General features: G+C 37.1%; 1 protein-coding gene across 4 annotated transcripts in view; it reads right to left on the minus strand.

The window, feature by feature from the left end:
- Nucleotides 1-8,326: 8,326 nt before the first annotated feature.
- The window catches only part of LOC149048592 (adhesion G protein-coupled receptor L4-like), a 54,774-nt gene continuing 43,624 nt past the window's right edge, over nucleotides 8,327-19,476 (minus strand). For all 4 annotated transcript variants that reach the window (XM_089198844.1, XM_089198846.1, XM_089198845.1 and 1 more), the window contains 14 exons: nucleotides 18,593-18,710; nucleotides 17,318-17,421; nucleotides 16,327-16,429; nucleotides 15,369-15,522; nucleotides 15,064-15,130; nucleotides 14,765-14,831; nucleotides 14,056-14,141; nucleotides 13,819-13,945; nucleotides 13,212-13,253; nucleotides 11,757-11,843; nucleotides 11,408-11,462; nucleotides 10,924-10,973; nucleotides 10,699-10,821; nucleotides 8,327-10,163 (listed from right to left, as the gene is read on the minus strand). In XM_089198844.1, the coding sequence (XP_089054970.1) occupies nucleotides 10,092-10,163; nucleotides 10,699-10,821; nucleotides 10,924-10,973; nucleotides 11,408-11,462; nucleotides 11,757-11,843; nucleotides 13,212-13,253; nucleotides 13,819-13,945; nucleotides 14,056-14,141; nucleotides 14,765-14,831; nucleotides 15,064-15,130; nucleotides 15,369-15,522; nucleotides 16,327-16,429; nucleotides 17,318-17,421; nucleotides 18,593-18,710 (1,255 nt within the window). In that variant the 3' untranslated portion in view covers nucleotides 8,327-10,091. The remainder of the gene's footprint in view (nucleotides 10,164-10,698; nucleotides 10,822-10,923; nucleotides 10,974-11,407; nucleotides 11,463-11,756; nucleotides 11,844-13,211; nucleotides 13,254-13,818; nucleotides 13,946-14,055; nucleotides 14,142-14,764; nucleotides 14,832-15,063; nucleotides 15,131-15,368; nucleotides 15,523-16,326; nucleotides 16,430-17,317; nucleotides 17,422-18,592; nucleotides 18,711-19,476) is intronic.

Raw genomic sequence — 19,476 nt, forward strand, 5'->3', positions numbered from 1 at the left:
ATACTGATATTGGAACTCGCTTTGTCATTGTCTCCGAGAGGGCTCACTGTCATTTATGAAACAAAACGGAATGAAAAAAAATTTGATTTGTGAGATTAACTCAAATCGGTAATTTGCGAAAAGGAAATTCGTAATTTGTGAATTACAAATCCGAAATTTTCCATAAAGGTAATTCTGTTATTTGAACTTGTGCGGATTTAATGAATCAATGCATCAGCCAAGTGAAGGAAAATTGCGCCATTAAGCCATAAAATGCAAACCTTTTATTCAAAATATGATCCAGCGCTGAATCTATACTATTTTAACTATTACTATACTATTTTTTTCAATTTATGAAGTAAAATGCGTGACATGATACTCAACTTTACACGTAAGTTGAGCGTATCCTACAGGGGAAAACTGTGTATCTGAAAAGAGAGAAGATGGATTTTTTCGATTGTACCAGACAGGAAACAACGATGGCAAAGGTGTAAACGTGAAAAGTGCGATAACGCTCGTGAATAAGGGCGGAAACTTCTCTGATCTTTGTCGTCTGATAAGATCAACGACAAAAGGAAGATAGCTAAATTTGATAATTTAATGATCTTCACTATACACAAAGAGAAACGTGAGTATCATTTAGCACTTGCACAGGTCGACTTAACGGTACACGCATGACTTGACAGTGGAGGATCCTGAAAACGGGAATTAGCGATGTTTTCAATAACAATTATAGTCTAGTGTTTAGGTGCCAGTATGTCATTCGCTTGACAATAAAATAGAGAAACGCTACAGCCCAGTGCAAAACTTTTGACATAAAAATAGTCAGTCGAAACACCCCTCAAAATGATTTGTATGATCCAGCGAAAACTCCATTAATCAATAGCATTTACTACTACATCAACCGCCCAATCCTCCCTGGGTACTAAAAGTTCGTCTTCCACCCCTTCCTCAGTAACAACAGTATGCCACCCACCCCTTCCTGAGTACTGATAGATTGCATCCCACCCCTCCCTAAGTAGTAATGGTCTGCCTCTCCCCGACAAAATGGTCCAAAAACTGCCAAAAAAATGGTCCAAAAAATAGTCCAAAAATGGTCCAAGGGTCTAAGGGTCCAGTCCATACTTTATTCTATGCCGTTCTTGTGTTGTGTTATGTTAGTTTCTATAGAAAGCATTCCTCGTCCCGTACTTAAAGCATCCTCCTTTATGTGGCTGTGGCTTGCCTTGAAAAGTACTTAGCGAAAAGAGGATTACAATGAATGCCATGATATGACTGAACTGTTTATCAATTATTTGCTCAATAACCTTCACAATTCAACCATAATGTTCAATTAGGTGACGAGTTATATCGGATCCTTAGGACTGGTGGCTATTCCTTTTTCTAATTTCTATGTCTACGGTCAAATGAGTGAGTTGCCAGAAATCGGATCCTTTAGTTTGCGCACAGATTTCTAGGATCGCCGCGGGGCAAACATTGTAACTCGTTAGAAAGGAACGTATGGCGAAAGGTTGTTTGGACGTTCAAAAAGAGATTTTAGCGAGAAATTATGGCTTTTTTCGCCGCAGTTTTATCATTAATGGATAAGTATGATGTTGATATCAGGGAAGTGTAAGTTTTAGTTGGAATTACCACGAAATATTTCATAATATTGAAAAACTTCTCTCTTTGCGTTCGTAAGGTCTATTGTGAATTCGTCATCGCGTAATGGTCTGGAAATATTAAACAAATTAGCCATAAATCGTCAGGGAAGACTCAGTTAAATCTTTTCAGTTGTAGTTATATATGAACAGCCTGTTTTCATACTTGTTAACGTATTTAATAAACAAATTACGACGTCTGAAAATACACTTCCTTAGAGGAGAGAAGTCGTTGTCAGCGGAGATAGAAATTATTTTTACAGAGCTGTTGTTCTCTGAAAGGATGAAATAAGCGATGAGAAACAGGAGGAAATCATATTCCTAGGTCGAGTGATAGTTTGTCTGTCTAGGTCTTTGTGCTGCAACTTTTCTTCTCGAACTCCTTGAAGGATCTTGTCAGGAAAATTCTAAGCAAGATCACGGGAACTCCGGCAGAAACTATGGATACATCATCAGTTGTGTATCGCTCCCTAGGAGACCAATCTGTATCACCAGGAGCACATTACCCGGAGCCTCCATACCAATTGTACTCTTGAGTAAACCCTGTCCCGTATCTTTTTATTTTTAGAACTGAGATACAAGGGGGGGGGGGGGGTTCTTTAATTTCCCGCCAAAACACGCTGACGTTCGCATAACACCCGAAAAAAATGGCGGCCAAAGGCGGAGGCTAACCTCTATTCCTTCTCTGCATGTGACGTAAACAACATAGGACCACAGCTCTCTTATGATTGACTATTATGTAAACACCCGCAAAAAACCCCGTGGGAGGTGCTTCACAATAAAATGTGGTCCGGTTGAACATTAAAGCCAGCGTGATCATTTGAATGACTTCCACCGATAAAGATGTGTCATGCGGTTTGTGCAATTGAACTCTTTTAGTTAGTTTTTCATTTAACCGGTTAATACAGTTAAACTAGTTTGATTATTACCCTATTCACACCAGCAAAACATGGTATGTTAAACAGGTTTCTACTGTATGAAAATCATAAACAGAGAACTGAAAAACTTAATTTTCCGTAGGATTCAAGTACTTGCTAACTTGCATTTCCAGTGTGCTACATTTTAAGTCAATAAATATTAGGATAAGTAGTTTCTACGAAGAAAACAGTTAAACTATGTTTAACAAAACATCTTAAAAACATGTTTAAGCTTGTGCAATTTGCGCAAGTAAACCTATTAAGCTATTTGTGCATTTTGTCCAGTTAAAACATTGAAGTCAGTTTAGCCATTTAAACCACTTTAACCAATTGAGATAGATTTTGCAATTTGTGGAGTTTTACTATTTCTGCTAGTTTGACTATTTAGCCAGTTGAAACAATTGAAACAGTTTCATTATTTTAACTACTTCAAGTCATTTAGCTAGTGTAACGATAGGATTTTAATTTATCGAGTTTTTATGCTAGCGCTTAAAAAAAAATGTATATATATATATATCTATGTGAAGTTTTATATGAAATAATTCATATTTGTACTGCGGTTGTAGATGAGAGTGAAATGTGATCATCGCAGTAAATTTTCCAATTTAAGCAATTGGAAAGAAGAAGCCTGAAAAAAAAAATCAGGGCTTCAACGGGATTCGAACCCGTGACCTCCGCGATACCGGTGCGATGCTCTACCAACTGAGCTATGAAGCCACACATTGGGAGCGAGGTCAATTTATTGAGTTCATATCTTCCCGTGCAGTGAAATGATGTGAAGTTTTATATGAAATAATTCATATTTGTACTGCGGTTGTAGATGAGAGTGAAATGTGATCATCGCAGTAAATTTTCCAATTTAAGCAATTGGAAAGAAGAAGCCTGAAAAAAATCATTTCACTGCACGGGAAGATATGAACTCAATAAATTGACCTCGCTCCCAATGTGTGGCTTCATAGCTCAGTTGGTAGAGCATCGCACCGGTATCGCGGAGGTCACGGGTTCGAATCCCGTTGAAGCCCTGATTTTTTTCAGGCTTCTTCTTTCCAATTGCTTAAATTGGAAAATTTACTGCGATGATCACATTTCACTCTCATATATATATATATATATATATATATATATATATATATATATATATATATATATATAAAATTCAAAGTAGAAACTGTGAGATCTTTCTAAGTTCAGCAAAGCGCAAGTGCTACCAGTTCCTACTCAGTCAACCGTAAACAGTTGTTATTAGATCATAACTGTAATTAGTGTTAAACTGTAACCGTCACCTGTCATGTTCTTTTGTGTAGTTGTTACCCACCAGAGCTTTTCGAAAGTGATTAATCTTGTAAAAGGGCGAAATTCCTGCCTAACCAATCATTGAAGTAGGTTGCGTGATCCTTTAGATAATTCATGGCATTACCTAATCCTTTGTACTTTGTGCTTAAATAGAGCTGTTTTGCGGAGTTTTCGAGTGGGGGGCAAAAAAGGGGCCAAAAAGTGCAGTAGAACTTGCAGAATAAATCTACGTTGGAGCCAACCTTGTTGCTGTTAGTCATTGTCTCGAGGATAGTCAACAACCGTAATAGATCCCGGCCGTCCCGCAGCCAGCGAGTGCCCCCAGGAAAGCATTTTTCCAGAGGAAGTTTATAGAGTTGTTCCCATCCGTCCGTTTATTTGTGAAGGCAAAAAACCTGTTTTCACACTAGATTCTGCAGTTTGTGAAGTTGATTAATTGAAGCTAGTTTAACCATTTTAGGTTCTTCAGCCAGTTGAGATAGATGGTGCAATTTGTGCACTTTAACTGTATTCGCTAGTTTAAATATATATATTTAACCAGGCCTAAAAGTGGAGCTCTAGTTAGTTTATTTTCCAGCCCTTCATTGCACTGAATATAAACTAAAATAAGACTGTAATGGCTGTAGAAGAGTTTCTTCAAGGGGATTAAGAGACCAGTTAAGTGGGTGGGTAGGGGGGAAAGAATTGAAAAGGTCTGGAACCCGGGGACGATGTTCCCACAACTTGCAAGACGATCAACACGCATGCTTGTCAGTGGTATCTTCAAACAGCTTAGGACCTTCGTCGTTAGCCTGCAGTGCAGGCGTCTTGTTCGTGCGAGCTAACGCTAAAAGCTCGCGATCGTTTGTTCGACCGGCCATTATTGATTTGCAGTTAGAGTGGACGGTCGGGGTAGGAGGCGGGGGAGGGGAGAAAATCTTCACTCCCCTACCCCCACCCCTCTCCTTATTTTTGACTGTCGGCCGCCCCCTTGGTATAAATTTTTACTCTCCCCAGCCTTCTGCTGCCATTAAAATCAAAGATGGCGGCCGTAACATTCGTATAGGTAATCACATGATTTCAAGTGCAATTTGGAATAAATAAGCACGAGTAAATTTTTTCAAAGACTAACAAAATTGCACGAGCCCGTAGGGCGAGTGCAATTTGTGGTCTTTGAAAAAATTAACAAGTGCTTGTTTATTCCAAATTGCACGAGAAAAATCATGTGATTACCTGTTAATAATATACATGGAAAAATACGAGATGGTCTATCATAATTAAACATAAGCAAAGCGCGCGCATCAAGTGCAAAAAATAATTTATTCAATCCGTGCGTTCGGTCAAAACAACTGCGTACGATCAAAACAATAATATGCAATGATATCTTCGCATCTTTAAGGTGCAAAAAAGTTCAAAGTCCGGCTAAACAGTTCAAGGAATTGTTCAGTCTGTGTCCGAATCACTTTTGATGAAATGGAATCGTCGTTTCCGAGGTTTAACTATGTTTGTTTTTAATCGCTCGAGCAAAGTGTTCAGCCGGGTCGGCTCGTAATTTTCGATTTCCTCGGCAATTCCCTTCTCTAAACACCACTTTTTCCAAACCGACAACCAAAAAGCAGTGCCTTTTACAGTGTTTTCATTGTTTTAGCTGTTTTTCAGCTGCGGTGGCGAAAGAAAACCTACTTAAAACGCCGGCCATTGTTTCGCTCGCAAATTTTCACATTTTCAAATTTTGTTGCGACATCCAAGGCTCGTATTTGATTGGCTCTCTGTGAGTTTCTTTGATTATTGGCCGATCAGAATGTATGGTTTCTTTCTTTCTTTGCACTGAATTAACCCTCTTCTGCACTCAATTAACTCTCTTCTGCACTGAATTACCTGAAAACTGCATTTATCTTAACTAATCAGAACTGAGTAATTTTTTCATGTATATTATTAGTTCTAAAATCATACTTGTGATTTCAAATCGAGCTCGCGCTGCGGACTCGTTCGATTTTGAAATCACGTGTATGATTTCAGCTCAAATTACACTCCTCTCAGTTCAATTACCATAATAAAAAATATACATGAAAAAAATACGAGACAGCTTATCATAATTATGCAGAAACAAAGCGCGCGCATCAAGTGCAAAAATAATTCATTCAAGCCCTGCAAGAGACATTGTGCGTTCGGTCTAAAACAACCACGTGCAATCAAAACAATAATATACAATGATACTTTCACATCTTTATGGTGCAAAAAGTTTAAAGTCCGGCTAAACAGTTCAAGCAATTGTTCATTCTGGTTTGTTACTTCTTTGCAATGAATTAACCCTCATCTGCACTGAATTACCTGAAAACTACATTTATCTTAACCAATCAGAACTGAGTAATTTTCTCATGTATCCTATTAGGCTTGTTATGCATTTTGTCCACATAAACCAGTTGAGCTAGTTTGACCGTTTCAACTAATTGAGCAATTTAGGATAGATTGTGCAATTTGCGCAGTTTTACTGTTTTTCGCTAGTTTGAATATTTAACCATTTAAAGAAATTAATCTAGATGGTGCAGGTTGTGCAGTTGAACCTATTCAGTTAGATATGCATTTTTTGCAGTTGGACCATTTAAGCTAGTTTGACCATTTGAACTACTTCAACCAATTTAGATAGATTTCCCAGTTGCGCAGTTTACCTGTTTTCCCTAGTTTGACTATTTAACCAGTGTTAAACCAATTAAACTTGTTTGACTATTTTAACCTCTTTACCCAATTAAGCCAGATTATGCAGTTTGAGCAGTTAAACTTTTTAAGCTAGTTATGCATTTTCTCCGGTTCAAGCATTGAAACTAGTATGACGACTTTAACCAATCAAGATAGAGGATGTAGCAATGTCGAGCCCAGGGTCATTATGGCTCCTTGTCAGCGGTATGATCGCCAAATAGTGACCTCCTGGGAGAATGGATTGATTCAATTTTTTTGATTGGTTGATAGGAAACACAAGACACAAAACAGGAAGTGTGATTTACGAATGGGATCGATCGGGTCGGAAATATAGCATTAACAACGATAAATTTGAACTGTTCTTACTGATGTTATTGTTGTCGTTTTTTTTTTCTTGCGTGAAAGTTTTCACTTGTAAACTGCCTGTCGATGCGTGAGAAAACATTTATCCAAAGTCGCTGCTTGCTGCAATGGCGGGAAGCCGTTCTTCGTGGAACGGTGGATTGCTGTCGTTGTTGTCAAAGACGTATAACAAGAAATAAATCATTAAATTAATTTTTTTTTTGAGTGAAAAGCAGAAAAGAAGATATTGTAGAGGCCGTGCGAGCGTACGGAAATGTACTATTGTAAAAGAGTTCGACATCAGTATAGTATAGTATTCAGTATCAAAGAAGAAATCGAGAAGCCTAAATATGTAAGGAAATCGCGAAGAATTTGATTTAAAAAACAAAAACGAGGTCTGTCGCCATCCGAAGCCCTTCTCAGGCCACAGTTTCAATATCTGCTTTACCACAAGTAAACCACTCAAAAGATCCATTATACCCACGTCTCGAGTACCCCGAGAAGACACTTCTGATGGAAAACACAGAGGTAATCGTTTCATATTTATCTATGATCCTTGCGACCCATTAGATCTTTCTTTTCTATTACCTATGCCTTAACACTAATTTAACCAGGCAATTAACAGGGATTAAAATACTTGGGAAGGCTGGCCATAGAAATCCTGAGGTCCTTGAGTATGAGGGTTTTATATGATGCTACATTTACATCTGGTTTGTGAAAAGCATTTTTTTCATAATTACATTATACGTGTGTGTCATTCAAAATTCTATGTCAATATATTTTTGTCCAATTTAGTATGATCAGAAACATGCAAAAGAGTTTAGTTCATTCAAAATGACCATATTTATCAATACACATATTTAGTTGACAGAACATGCAAATACTGAATTAAGAAAGGATGAGGTACATATGCTATGGGTTGCATCACAGACAAGGCTTCCAGCTGTTGCGACCTTCTTGTAGTGTCAAATCATGTGCTAAATATCAGTTTCCCGAGGAGCTTGGTGAACAGTGCAGAGGCCGATGTGGACAGAAACACGGAACTGCTGGCTTTTATGTGTTACATGTAACAATGAATAGCACCAAGTTTTCCCTTGAGGTTTCGATTGGAGCAGCTTATCAAAGAAATGATAGATTGAGCTCCTGACTTGTTTGATTTCATGGCCATTGTGAGCATATTGTTGTTCAAGAAGATGGAAGTCAACTCCAATCGTAAGGAGAGTATCATTTTAGTAACTACAAGCAACATTTGAAAAATAAGACTTGAACTAAAAGTTGTAACAGACTGAGAGAAATAATTTTACTTCATCTTTCCTTTTAGTGAAGTAATGATATAATTTTAATCTTGAAACATCACCAGCTTAAAAATTTCAAAATGTGAATCTTCCATAGTTTTTTTTCTTCAGTAAACTCAGGGTCAAGTAGTAGCCTCAAAATTTTGCAAAATATTGCAAAATATTGCAAAATATAACACATCAAGTAACAACTTTTATTTTTGCTTCCTAAAGTTATTTTGAAACAAGTAAATAGTACAATATTTGTTAAATAATTTTATTCTTATTTGAAATAATAACAAAGTACATTAAAATAACAGGACAATATCAAAGCAGAGTCAGAAGAAACTTGTTTCGCATGTTTTCATTGTTAAGTAGATCAAGAAAAAGTTAGGAAAGTTTTCTGAGGTAAGTCGTATGTTAGGGGCGAATAAATGGGTGTTTTTATAAGAGTTTCAAAACATTGCTGTTTTTCTTTGTTTTTCAGTCATCCCGGCTCAAGCGCAGTCACCTGTAGAATCATCAGCTTTTGCGTCAGGAGCAGAAGCAGGAGGACTTCACTGGAATCTAAACCAGTCGCTGCTAGAGTTTGCTGTTGTTCCTTTTTCGTTTCCTAAATGCTTGCTCAAAGTCCATCCTTACAAACTAACTAGCAGGCAATCGATTCACCCCGCGCAGGGACCTGAAAACATCGTAAAAGCTGCGTTAAAGGCCATCACTTATCCCTGAAAAAAAATTCAATTTGAATGAATTTTTTTTCAGGCCTTACTTTCACTACATCTCAAGTGGTATCTTTACTGTGAAGATCGCTTTCAAATTCACGTCTTTATCCGCAGTTCACATATATGATTTTCATATGTTCACAGTCATTTATTCATTACTTCACGGGTTTGTTAAGAACCTACATACATACATACATACATTTATTGAATACATCCCCATCTGGGGCTTTTCAGTGAACAAATTGGATTACAGAATTAAAATACATACACTACAATACGAATTATATATCTATAAATAAAATATGGTCAGTTTAAACATTCATTCAAAAGGTGATTTTTAGAGCTCTCCTAAAGGAAGGGGGACTCTTACATAAGTTAAGGCTTGGATCTAACTTGTTCCAGAGAGATACACTTTTATAATAAAGCGTTTTTTGTCCTGTTGCAGTTTTAAAAAGAGGAATGTTTAGTCGTTGGATGTTTAGTCGCTATATAATGACAAACTCCCAGTTGGCTTGTTAGCTCAGTTGGTAGAGCACCGCGTCGGTATTAAATCCCTTACAGGCCTGAATTTTTTCAGGCCTTATTTTCACTACTGCTCAAGTAGTATTCATTACTGCTAAATTCGCTTTCACATTCATATAAAAATTATTATTGTAACAACCTTCAGTTGATCGCAAAAATAGAAATAACGGGTTTTAAAGCAGACAGGAAAGGAAAAGGAAAGCTTTGACGCTGTTGTATGACTTCCGTTAACAATCATGACAATTGTCTTTTGCTTCTTTATTTCAACTCTCTCATAAACTTTTCATTGTTAACTACCTCCTGATGCTGTTCGTATCTAAGGTAAAGAAACTGCATTCATACCAGTATTCGTCTTTGTTGTTTAAAACTATTAACTACTTTTTTTCGAGTTCAGGGTTCAAGGTGAAATCGCTAGTTGCCAAAACCATTTTGTCAAATTAAGTACAGGCTGTGTAGTACGACAACAAATCAATTTTTCTGTCTGGTCACCTCCGTTAATCCTTACGCGAACTTTAAACCAAAGTACCAACCCATTCACTTCATTTTTCGTTGTCATGAGTCAAAAATCATTGTAGGTTAGGAACGCAATATCTAAATTGATAAGAAAAAATGTTCAAAGGAAGAATCACGATTAACCATGCATGTTCATCTTGTTATTTAAGTACGGATTCTTTCCTTATAAAGTGGTGACAACATTAGTAACTGTGGACTGCTCAAGCCGGGTCATTAAGGACGACTTCGCTTCCCTTTTGCGATGGCTGCCTGCTGATTATTGGGCGCTACTTCTCTTTCCGAATCCTAAAAAAAGAAAGCGCATATTCATTTAGTCGACATAACAATGCAGGAAATTAAGTTATCCTCTGGTCACCGAATGTGGAGTAAATGATGATGAAATCCTGATCAAAATTGTATCATTTAGACACTAATGTAACGTCTCTAACAAAGTATTAAATCCAGAACTGCAGCGACGTTTGGAGTGCGGAAAGACGAGTAAGATCATCGCGCAAGATGCATGTTAAAAACTGTGCATGAAGAGTCTAATACTGGCAAAATGATGGTGACCTTCAACTAATATAATTGAGGATTTCACTGACAATTTAAATGCTTTAATATATGCTAAATTCTTGCATTTGTTCCATAGTTCGCGGGAATTTTTTTTTGTCAGTCGCATTATTCTATGACCAGGGCGTCTATGACCAGTGCGTCAGTTCCAAACTTGGAATGAACACCTAACCCCATTTTTTTCCGTTTTAGAAAACGTTGTAATTTAATATTAGTAACTCTTTCAACTCGCACAGCTCATTGAACAGTCTCCCTTGCTATGTTACTTTACCATGGGGCAGTTTAATGAAGACATTTTGTTTTCCTGTGCCGTCACGCTCAGCCTGTTACTCTCATGGAAGGTTCGTTTTACTTGGAACGAACTGTCGGTGACGTCATGATTGTCGTTAGCAGGCTAAAAGGCAAGGACGGTTATATAATTTAGTCATTTAGTCTTAGAATCCTTAAATCAAAATATCAATTTGAGATACAACCTAAATAAACACAGAACACCAACCTGGACTTGAACAACTCTGGCTGAGCTCTTGCGTTTGAAAGAAAGTCTCCCTACAGCAAGTTGAAATTTGTCCATATTTAGAGACAAGATTATAGAGACAACTGAATAAATTCATTACTAGCCCAAGTCCTTTCTCTTTTGAGAGAATCGTTTCGTTCGGCTACAGTACAGTAAACGAGAACTTGAAATGAGTGAAGTATGAACAGCTGATCATGTGACACTGTTCGACAATATCATGGATAACAAGTCGTCACTGTAAAAGCAATGTAATTTATGGTGGATAGAAAGGAAATCCTGGAAGAAACCCCTAAATTTTTCCTTTTGTTTTCTTTTGAGGCTTCTTTTCTCAGTGCCTGCATTGGTGATCACTTTGTCAATATCCGCTTTTTTTCCGCCATTTATAATCTAAAATTTATTTGTTATTTATCTATGATGACTCTATAGTCAATCCATATTCACTTATTTTGTCAAGAGGGCATCTTACCTTTGAGCTTACTAAAACTGTTGGAGTTCGACGTTTTCTTGCTTCCAGATTCCGACTGCCGAAAAAGAAATAACATAGTGGCAACATTTGCTACCAACCATCACTTAATTGAAGACCTAGAAATCTGCAATGTAGTTGGTTGTGCTTCCACATGACTCCGCCCAAAACGCAAATATGATGTCTCCTAACTTCGTCACTGAAAACCCGAAATTTTGTCAAAATTTAGTTTAGATTTAGCTCCATGAAATTGAAAATAACGTTGTTCCCTGGCGTCATTCTTGTGAACTCTTTTCCTTTTTCACAATTCTGTTCAGAGTGATTGCATTGTAAGTTCATTGTAAGTTCTTACCGAGAGTGAGAAGGATGCATTATATTGAGATATATTTTCCTTTGTGAGAGAATGTTTCTCTTTCTGCCGGCGAAAAGCTTGGCGGACCTGAAAAGAATATATTTAGTGTAAAGTAATTTTTTTTTCACTACGTGTCATTGATTTATGGAGCTTTCAAGAAATAGAAACCACTAAAAATTGAATGACGATATCTTTGACTAACGATTGTGTCTGCGTCACGTGTTACCTAGAAAGTGCCATGTAATTCTGGTTATGTGAGATATTCCTTGCTATAACATAGAGCGCGCCTAAGGCCTACCTATTTCCTAAGGAGCTACCATGGTAAATGTCCTTATGTACTGCACGGCCGTGCATTCATCACACGATGTGTGCAATTTAACTTCGGCTAAAAGTTCCCGTTGAGTTTAGCCGTGAGGTTCCAAAACTTTCAAGATTTTTTCCCCGCTCTATCTCGATTGAGATAGACCTTTTAGAGCTCAAAATGAAAACGAAACATGCTCGTTTGATGTTCGTTCCGAAAAACAATGAGTATGTAGCTCTTTCAAGCGACGAAATTAGTTTTGGAGTTGATGATACTTCATTCCCAAATCATGCATGGCTTCTGACTTCAACTGCATGAGGCTTTGCGACTTTGGGTAATCTTCATCATACGGTAAATATTATTTTGAAGTGTTGATACGCCATATCAAAAAGTTTTATTAAATGTTTCGAAATCGTACAATTTTCAGAACTTTCAGCAAAAAGCTATGCAATTTTCTGGTTGTAAATTCTAGTAAACACCAATTCAAGCAGGGTAAATCTACCACGTGGGCCTCGTGCATGAAAGAAATTTGTAAGTTTTTAGGTTCGTCTTTAGAACGGTTGATATTATTTTTAAGTGTTGATATTTTCTTAAAGTGTTTCGTTCAATAAAATATTTTAATTTTAAAACCGTACAATTTCAGAATCTTAAAAATTTTCGACACAAACCTACGCAATTCACTGGCCATTAACTCTAGCAAACAACGATTCAAGCATGCTGATTCTACAACATGCTCTCGTACATGCAAGAAATTGTTCGTATTTCCGTTTCTGAGCAGAACATTTTCAATTCTTTTAAAAAAGATTTAGTCATGAAATATTTCTAAGTCGTTTTTGCCTTGTCGTTTATTCATAGTTTTCGGGTAGAACACGATTACCTGGTTGACCCGACACAGTAGTAATATACTCTTTCCTTCGAGCAAAACTTGTATCTGCATGCTATGTTATAAAAGAATTGGTTCATGCTTTAGCTGTGCTTGATTCACTTGGGAAGTTTGGAGAACACTTAAAAAGCTACAGTTGCTCTCGGTTTATACCTCAAGCAACTCTCACGCTTCTCTCGTGCTCTCCAAACTTCCCGCGTGCATCCATAACTCGATATAGATACGCTAAGCATGGACCAATTCTTTATTACTATTGACATACCTCACCTACCTCATCGTTAAAAACACAGTGCAGCAAGAAAATCAGTAAGCCCTAAGAAAAAAAGGTAGACGACGTTGTTTAAAGGTGAAATATTTAAGAATTAACCTAAGCACGCAGGATGTTTTATGAATATCATAGAAAGGGGAAAGTTGAATGAGCCTGAAGTCAATGCTTCCTGCACACTTTTCCTTGATCTTATTTCTCTCCCGATGTTCAAAGCGTGTTGACACCAGAAGCCTGTTAAAGCACCGGTTTAAAATGTTTCAACCGAGTAAATTCCTCATTCGCACCAGGAAAGTTTAACTAAGACACTGGAGTTTTAGGATTACTTCAGCCAATTATTTATCAGCAGCTTCACCAAGCTCAACCCTCAAGATTTGAATCAAAATCTTCCTTTTTTATTGCTTTATGTCCACAGTTATTATTGGTGAGATTTTTACGTTACATTAAGATGACACCCTTTAAAAGTTTGTCTTTTCTGATCACACGGATAATATAATAATATGAGGAGAAATAAGATGTTAATCATCTCTGTGAATCATGTGTTTTTTTCCATATGTTTTAGATTCAAATGTAACAAGACTCCTTCACAACTCGACATGTTTAACACACTCACCTGAAATCCATTGACAATAGAAAATGCATAAATGAAAACCTTTGTGCCATCGTTCAAAGCAAATAGTCCAAGAATCCAGCCCACACCAAGAAGGGGCATTAGCACAAACAGTCCCTTGATTCCAGCCCTGAGAAAGCAACATGAATCCATGAAAGAAAAACAATCGGCCTTAATACGATAGATGCACCGAATAATAAAGCTGATTACTTATTTTTGGCTGTGTTTATGAAAACTCACTTTAAATGGGAGTGGTCGGAGCTTTTTACAGCGGACGCAGAAGAGACAACAGTTTTAATAACCATTATCAAGACAAATGTGTTTACCTAGAAAAGAGAAAAAGACAAAAATTTTCTTAGTTTCATCAATATTCACGTTTTCCTAGCCTCCTAGCTGAGCAATGCTTAGAATCTGTTTTCAAAATGCAGATCAACAAAGTCTGAAATAAGGTGGGAATCATAGTAGACAAATTATAGCCTAGAGAAGCCTGTAAGCGAGCCCTTGCAATCTGGATGAATTGCTAACAATTTTTTGGAAATAAATTTATGTGATAAACTTCCTGTAGGCTTACAATATACCTCACGATATAAAGTTAGATTTTCATTCCCGGCTTATTCACTCTAACCTCGTTTTTACAATCTTAAGTAGAATTTTGACCTTATAATACCAAAATTGATAGGATGCAAGCCAAATTTTTTGCAACCTCTCCCTTCACTAAAAGTACGGGAACGAGCAAGACACTATTCAGTTCCATGCTAGTTTCCCTTACTATAAAAAAATAGGTAAGAACCAGGAAAAGAAGCAGAGAGGACGGACCGGCAACGTGGACTACAGTGTTATGTACAGTCAACATCTATGCAAGTAAATCATGTCACATATTTCTATTACAAGGACTAAGTTGAAGTCAAAATGAATTAAATACAAATATCCATGATAATATCAAACATACCGCAATTATGGCAACAACAGGTCCAATAAAGGCCCAGATGGTGCCATCCTTAGTAGAGAGCCAACAGCTGTAGAGATGGAAAAAAATGAAAAATCGTTTGTGCAATCAATTCCTCGTTTCGTTTTATAAAATAATTCAAATAGTGCGCGCGCTCTGATTGGCCATGAAACCATTTTACATGAGCGTATGTAAACTACGCTTATCTCGTGTGCTCCCAACCTCCCGCGTGTTTACATCAGGCTACGTAAACACGGAAACCATTTTACATTTCTTCAACATGGGGCACAAGGAATACTTACACTTCACTGTTACCATAACTGTTTGATTTTATAGCAAATGTGATGGCAACTGGAAGCGCAGAAAAACCTAGGTCACAAAAAAGAAAAAGGAGAAGAGGGTAATAATGTCTATGTAGTTATGATAATTATGATAATGATAACAATGATAGAAATAAGAAAGAAGTTTTTTCGTCTTGTCACGAGCGTGGGACAAAGAAAAAATTCTGAGTCCCCAAAAACATTTGTTTGAAGAGTCTTTGTCCCACGCTCGTGGACAGATTGTGAAAATGTTGATGCAAGTTGAACCTTATACGAAGTCTACTTACCCCATCCAAACACATAGTAATAAACCATTTGGATATTCTCTGTTCTGAATACTTGGACAACCTTCAGGTACAAATGTAAGCCCTCCACAAACATCCAGGTGAACGCAGTCAAGAAGAAGTAATGTATTGACACTGCCACTACTTTACATAGCACCTAAAATAGGAGATAGATGTGACTTAGTTTACACAATTATGGTGGCTAGAAAATCGTCGATAGATCTTCTCACAACTTCAGGAATCCTTCTTTGGAGTCTCAATCAATTACATCTAGCCATTTAAAAATTATGATGCATTGTGGTTTTAATCAATTGGGTAGACTATATTTGTTTTTTTAATTGGACAAATTTTCCACATGTTTCTATTTATCGTGCTAAATTTGAAACTAATTCCTCCTGTCGATAAGAAACTACCGCGTAGCAAATTAAAAACATTTTTTAAAATAATTTAAAGTTAAGTTTGTTTGTTTCAGAATTTTAAAAAAAAACTCCAGTGGGATTAAAAACATATGCAAAAATTAAGACTAGTTTTTTCACTCTAAGACGATATAAGTGTGGTGGCAGGGATAGGCCGAAGAGTATTTTCCTTTTCCTTTCTTCGGTTTTCACTAAAGCTGACGACTGATGGACCAATAGTAGCGCTAATATATGTGAAATTACTTAAATAAACGTAAACGGCATTATTAGTAGAACAGAGGGAAAAGACAGTTGCTGTCATCTTAATAACATGAGTATAGCGATAAACGGATACGAGGAAAGGGGTAATATTTTCGGCCCCTTCACCACAGTTATATCGTCTCGATGTGAAAAAATAAATACTTTTCTAAATTATTGCATACATATATGTTTTATTTCTCGTAGATTTTTCTTGGAAAAATTATAGGGAGCAATTTCCAAGATAACAGGACCTGACTACAAATTGGTGTACAATAGATATTGAAATAAGAATAAAATCGTCTTACCGGACTGGACGTTTCGTTTATCCCAGCCAAAAAAAGTACGTTAGCAAAAAGGAGTGACACCACGAGGTTGGTATGAATTTTGTGTCGTTCCGATGACAAGGATCTGAAACAAAGCAAACAAGGAAATATAAATAGTTATTTGGAAAGGAAGTCGAGTTCATCGAGGTATTTACGGGAGAGATATCATCGGGAACGTGAAGTTCGGGTAAAAATGGATCGAGATAACCTAAGAATAAGATTTCCGAGGAAAATAATATATAATCTGATGCAAATTAACACCTAGGTATATGATCCAAATTTCGTTTGCTCTAATGGTACTTTGCTTGGAATGATAAGCTGAGAACACATAAAGTGTTAAGTTGAAGTTGAAAGAACTGTGAGAGTCCACGAAGATATCTTGTATAAAAAGATATCCTATCGGAGGACTTTCAAATTTTGAGAAAAAATCTGACAATTTGACCACGGTTGTGAAGAAAGTAGGGTGACCAATTGTATCACTCCTTTAAAAAAAAAAAAAAAAAAAAAAAAAAAAAAAAAAAGAGGAAGAGTGTGGAGGAAGTATACAAAAAAGCGATTTGACTTCCGGTAGGAAGTGATATATTAAAACAGTGATATACCAAAACAATAAAATGGGGGCCATGATGCCATGGCACAGCAGTCCCGTGAACACTTAGATCACTTTTAATAACTTGAACTGCTTTTAGCCGCGTGTATCTCCATAATCCTAAGACAAAAGTTTAATCAGCTGGAGATTCATCTATACATTCATTACTAGGGTTTAGTTTCTAGTTCGTGTCAGCAACATTTCCTTGACTTTACTAATCACAATGTTAGTGCATGTGTAATAAAGCATCTGTATGTGAATATGTAAAGAAACCTTTTTCAACAATCAACTGTTAAAGGAGAGAACTTTGTAATAGAAATAAAAAAATTCCCCACTGGACCAAGTCCTCACTGAATCAATAAATTGTCGTAACAAAGCGTCACTCACTCGACACTCAAGAATACTATGACGGTGATGATCAAGGCTCCCGTTGAGACTCCACAGCCTATATAGGTTATGATGCTTAGAGCGAGGTGATCCTCCTCGGAGAGCTGAAAATTGGAGCAAATCAACTAAACAGCTTATACAGAAATAGCATCTATAATTTCGAAAACAGGTGTTACATGTAACCATACAGTTATTTAAGCGTTGCCTCATTTAGCCGGAACAAAAAGAGACTAAGGATATAGAAAAATTGTCGCATAAAGGACAACGAAATGAATTGCCTTGGACAGTGAATACAACAAAATAATTTGCAATCGGGAACACCTTTTGAAAATGGGCTCCGCATATGAACACATTTTTCATTAATTAAGTCTTTTTATAAAAAAAATACTCCAGAGGAAATATAATCGTAAATCACTTAATATAGAATCGCTACGAATAACTCTTTTGTTTTGTTTTTGGCTTGCTTTCAATCAACCTCGTACTTTTAATAATGATGGAAATAGGACCGAGTGGAGTCCGATTCGTTCTGTTATAATACGACTGATTACAAGATAGGACGACCGCAAAGAGGGAGTCTGATTTGTTAATCACGGATTGTCAGTCATAATTTGACGACTCGAAGTCCTGTTACCCATTAATCATAACAATTACAATTTCCAAAAAAAGTAATTTTTTTCTTAGAAAATATATCTGGTAGAGAAACTGTCTAAAGAGAAAAACTCCTCCATTTTGGGAATTCCCCAGTTTTGTAGGGTAAGTGGTTGTTGCTATGGTTATTGTAATCCATTTTGTGGTTGGGGGATTTAGCCGAGTGGACGTAGTATGATTGGCTGCTTTAACTGTCTTATTACAGGTGTCCGTTTACGATCAACTTTCCGATTAAAGCCAACTGTCTGAGTACAATTACACTGTCTGATCACAACTCTACAGAATAATAAATGAAAAATTAAGCAGCTAATGCACCAATCACATTAGATGAAATTGAGGCAGTGAATTAGTCACTCACATCAGTCTACAGTCCGTTAATTAAAAACACCCTTTCTGACTATAGAAAGAAGCTAAACTGTTGTAATTAGCTCATTGTTGCATAAATGAGGAACCATTCCGGCTCGATTATTATTACTGAACTGCGAGAGTTTCAGCAAGATTTGCCAAATGTTTGGGCTACGTTTTCCATTAGCAGTACATCTGAATGACTAAATTCTCAAAAAAGCGCCTTTTCACACAGTTGGCGTAAAGAATTCATGTTGTATGATTAGATTTGTTCTTACAGACCTCCACTTTTGTGTGCTGCATAAGAACCGCGAAACTGGTGAAGTGTTCGGTAAGGCAAACAGTAATTGAGGAGTTTGATGGTAACTCTAATTCTTTGACGCCATTCGTCCACCAGGAACTAAAGAAAAAAGTAACAAGCGTCAATTGAAATGACATAGTATTTTATAAGAACAAAGTGGCCCAACACGGTAAAATTCATTTTCACTTATAAACACTTTTAAAACTGAGGTACTGAAATGTATGGTTATTTGCCCGGGTTTAAATGCCATTTTATTATCAATAGATTCCGTATACTTCGCTCAGCCAAATACACGGGAGAGGTCACTAGTTAGTCCACAGGTTGTCTTTAATGGTGGGAGGGATCTTCGTAATCCACAGGTTAACCCTCCTTAAGATGGGCAGCCCTTGGTCAGAATTGTGTTGACTCGCTATTTTCTGCCTGCTTCAGAGCGTGCCTGGATAGACAGCATAGACGGTGCAGTTGGAGCCCTTCTAACCTTTTTCCTGTCTATTTTGCTCAGATAAGTCAGGATTCCAAAACATTTACGAGTTTAGTTGACATTAGAGATGGAAGCAAAGGTCTTAAGTTAAACTTCCTGGCGTAAGAGAGTCCGTCCAACAGTTCCTAAAGCTCTAACAGAATGTGGGAAGCTAACGCTGCATCGTCAGTGTATCTCATCTGTCACAAGAGCACACTGATAAGTTTGGTCTAAGTCCCTAGACCAGCAAAGCCGAGGAGTTTTCCTTCAGCTGTGGTGTTGATGTTGACACCTTCGGAGGGAAATCCGCAAACGACAATAAGAAAGATTTTCCAAGGAACCCTGCCACTCCCTATCATGGATCTAACGGCATTCGAGAATTTACTTTCACAGCAGTCAGCATGT

This window comes from Pocillopora damicornis, chromosome 3 (assembly GCF_964200805.1).
Source record: "Pocillopora damicornis chromosome 3, jaPocDami1.2, whole genome shotgun sequence".
Taxonomy (NCBI): Eukaryota; Metazoa; Cnidaria; class Anthozoa; order Scleractinia; family Pocilloporidae; genus Pocillopora; species Pocillopora damicornis.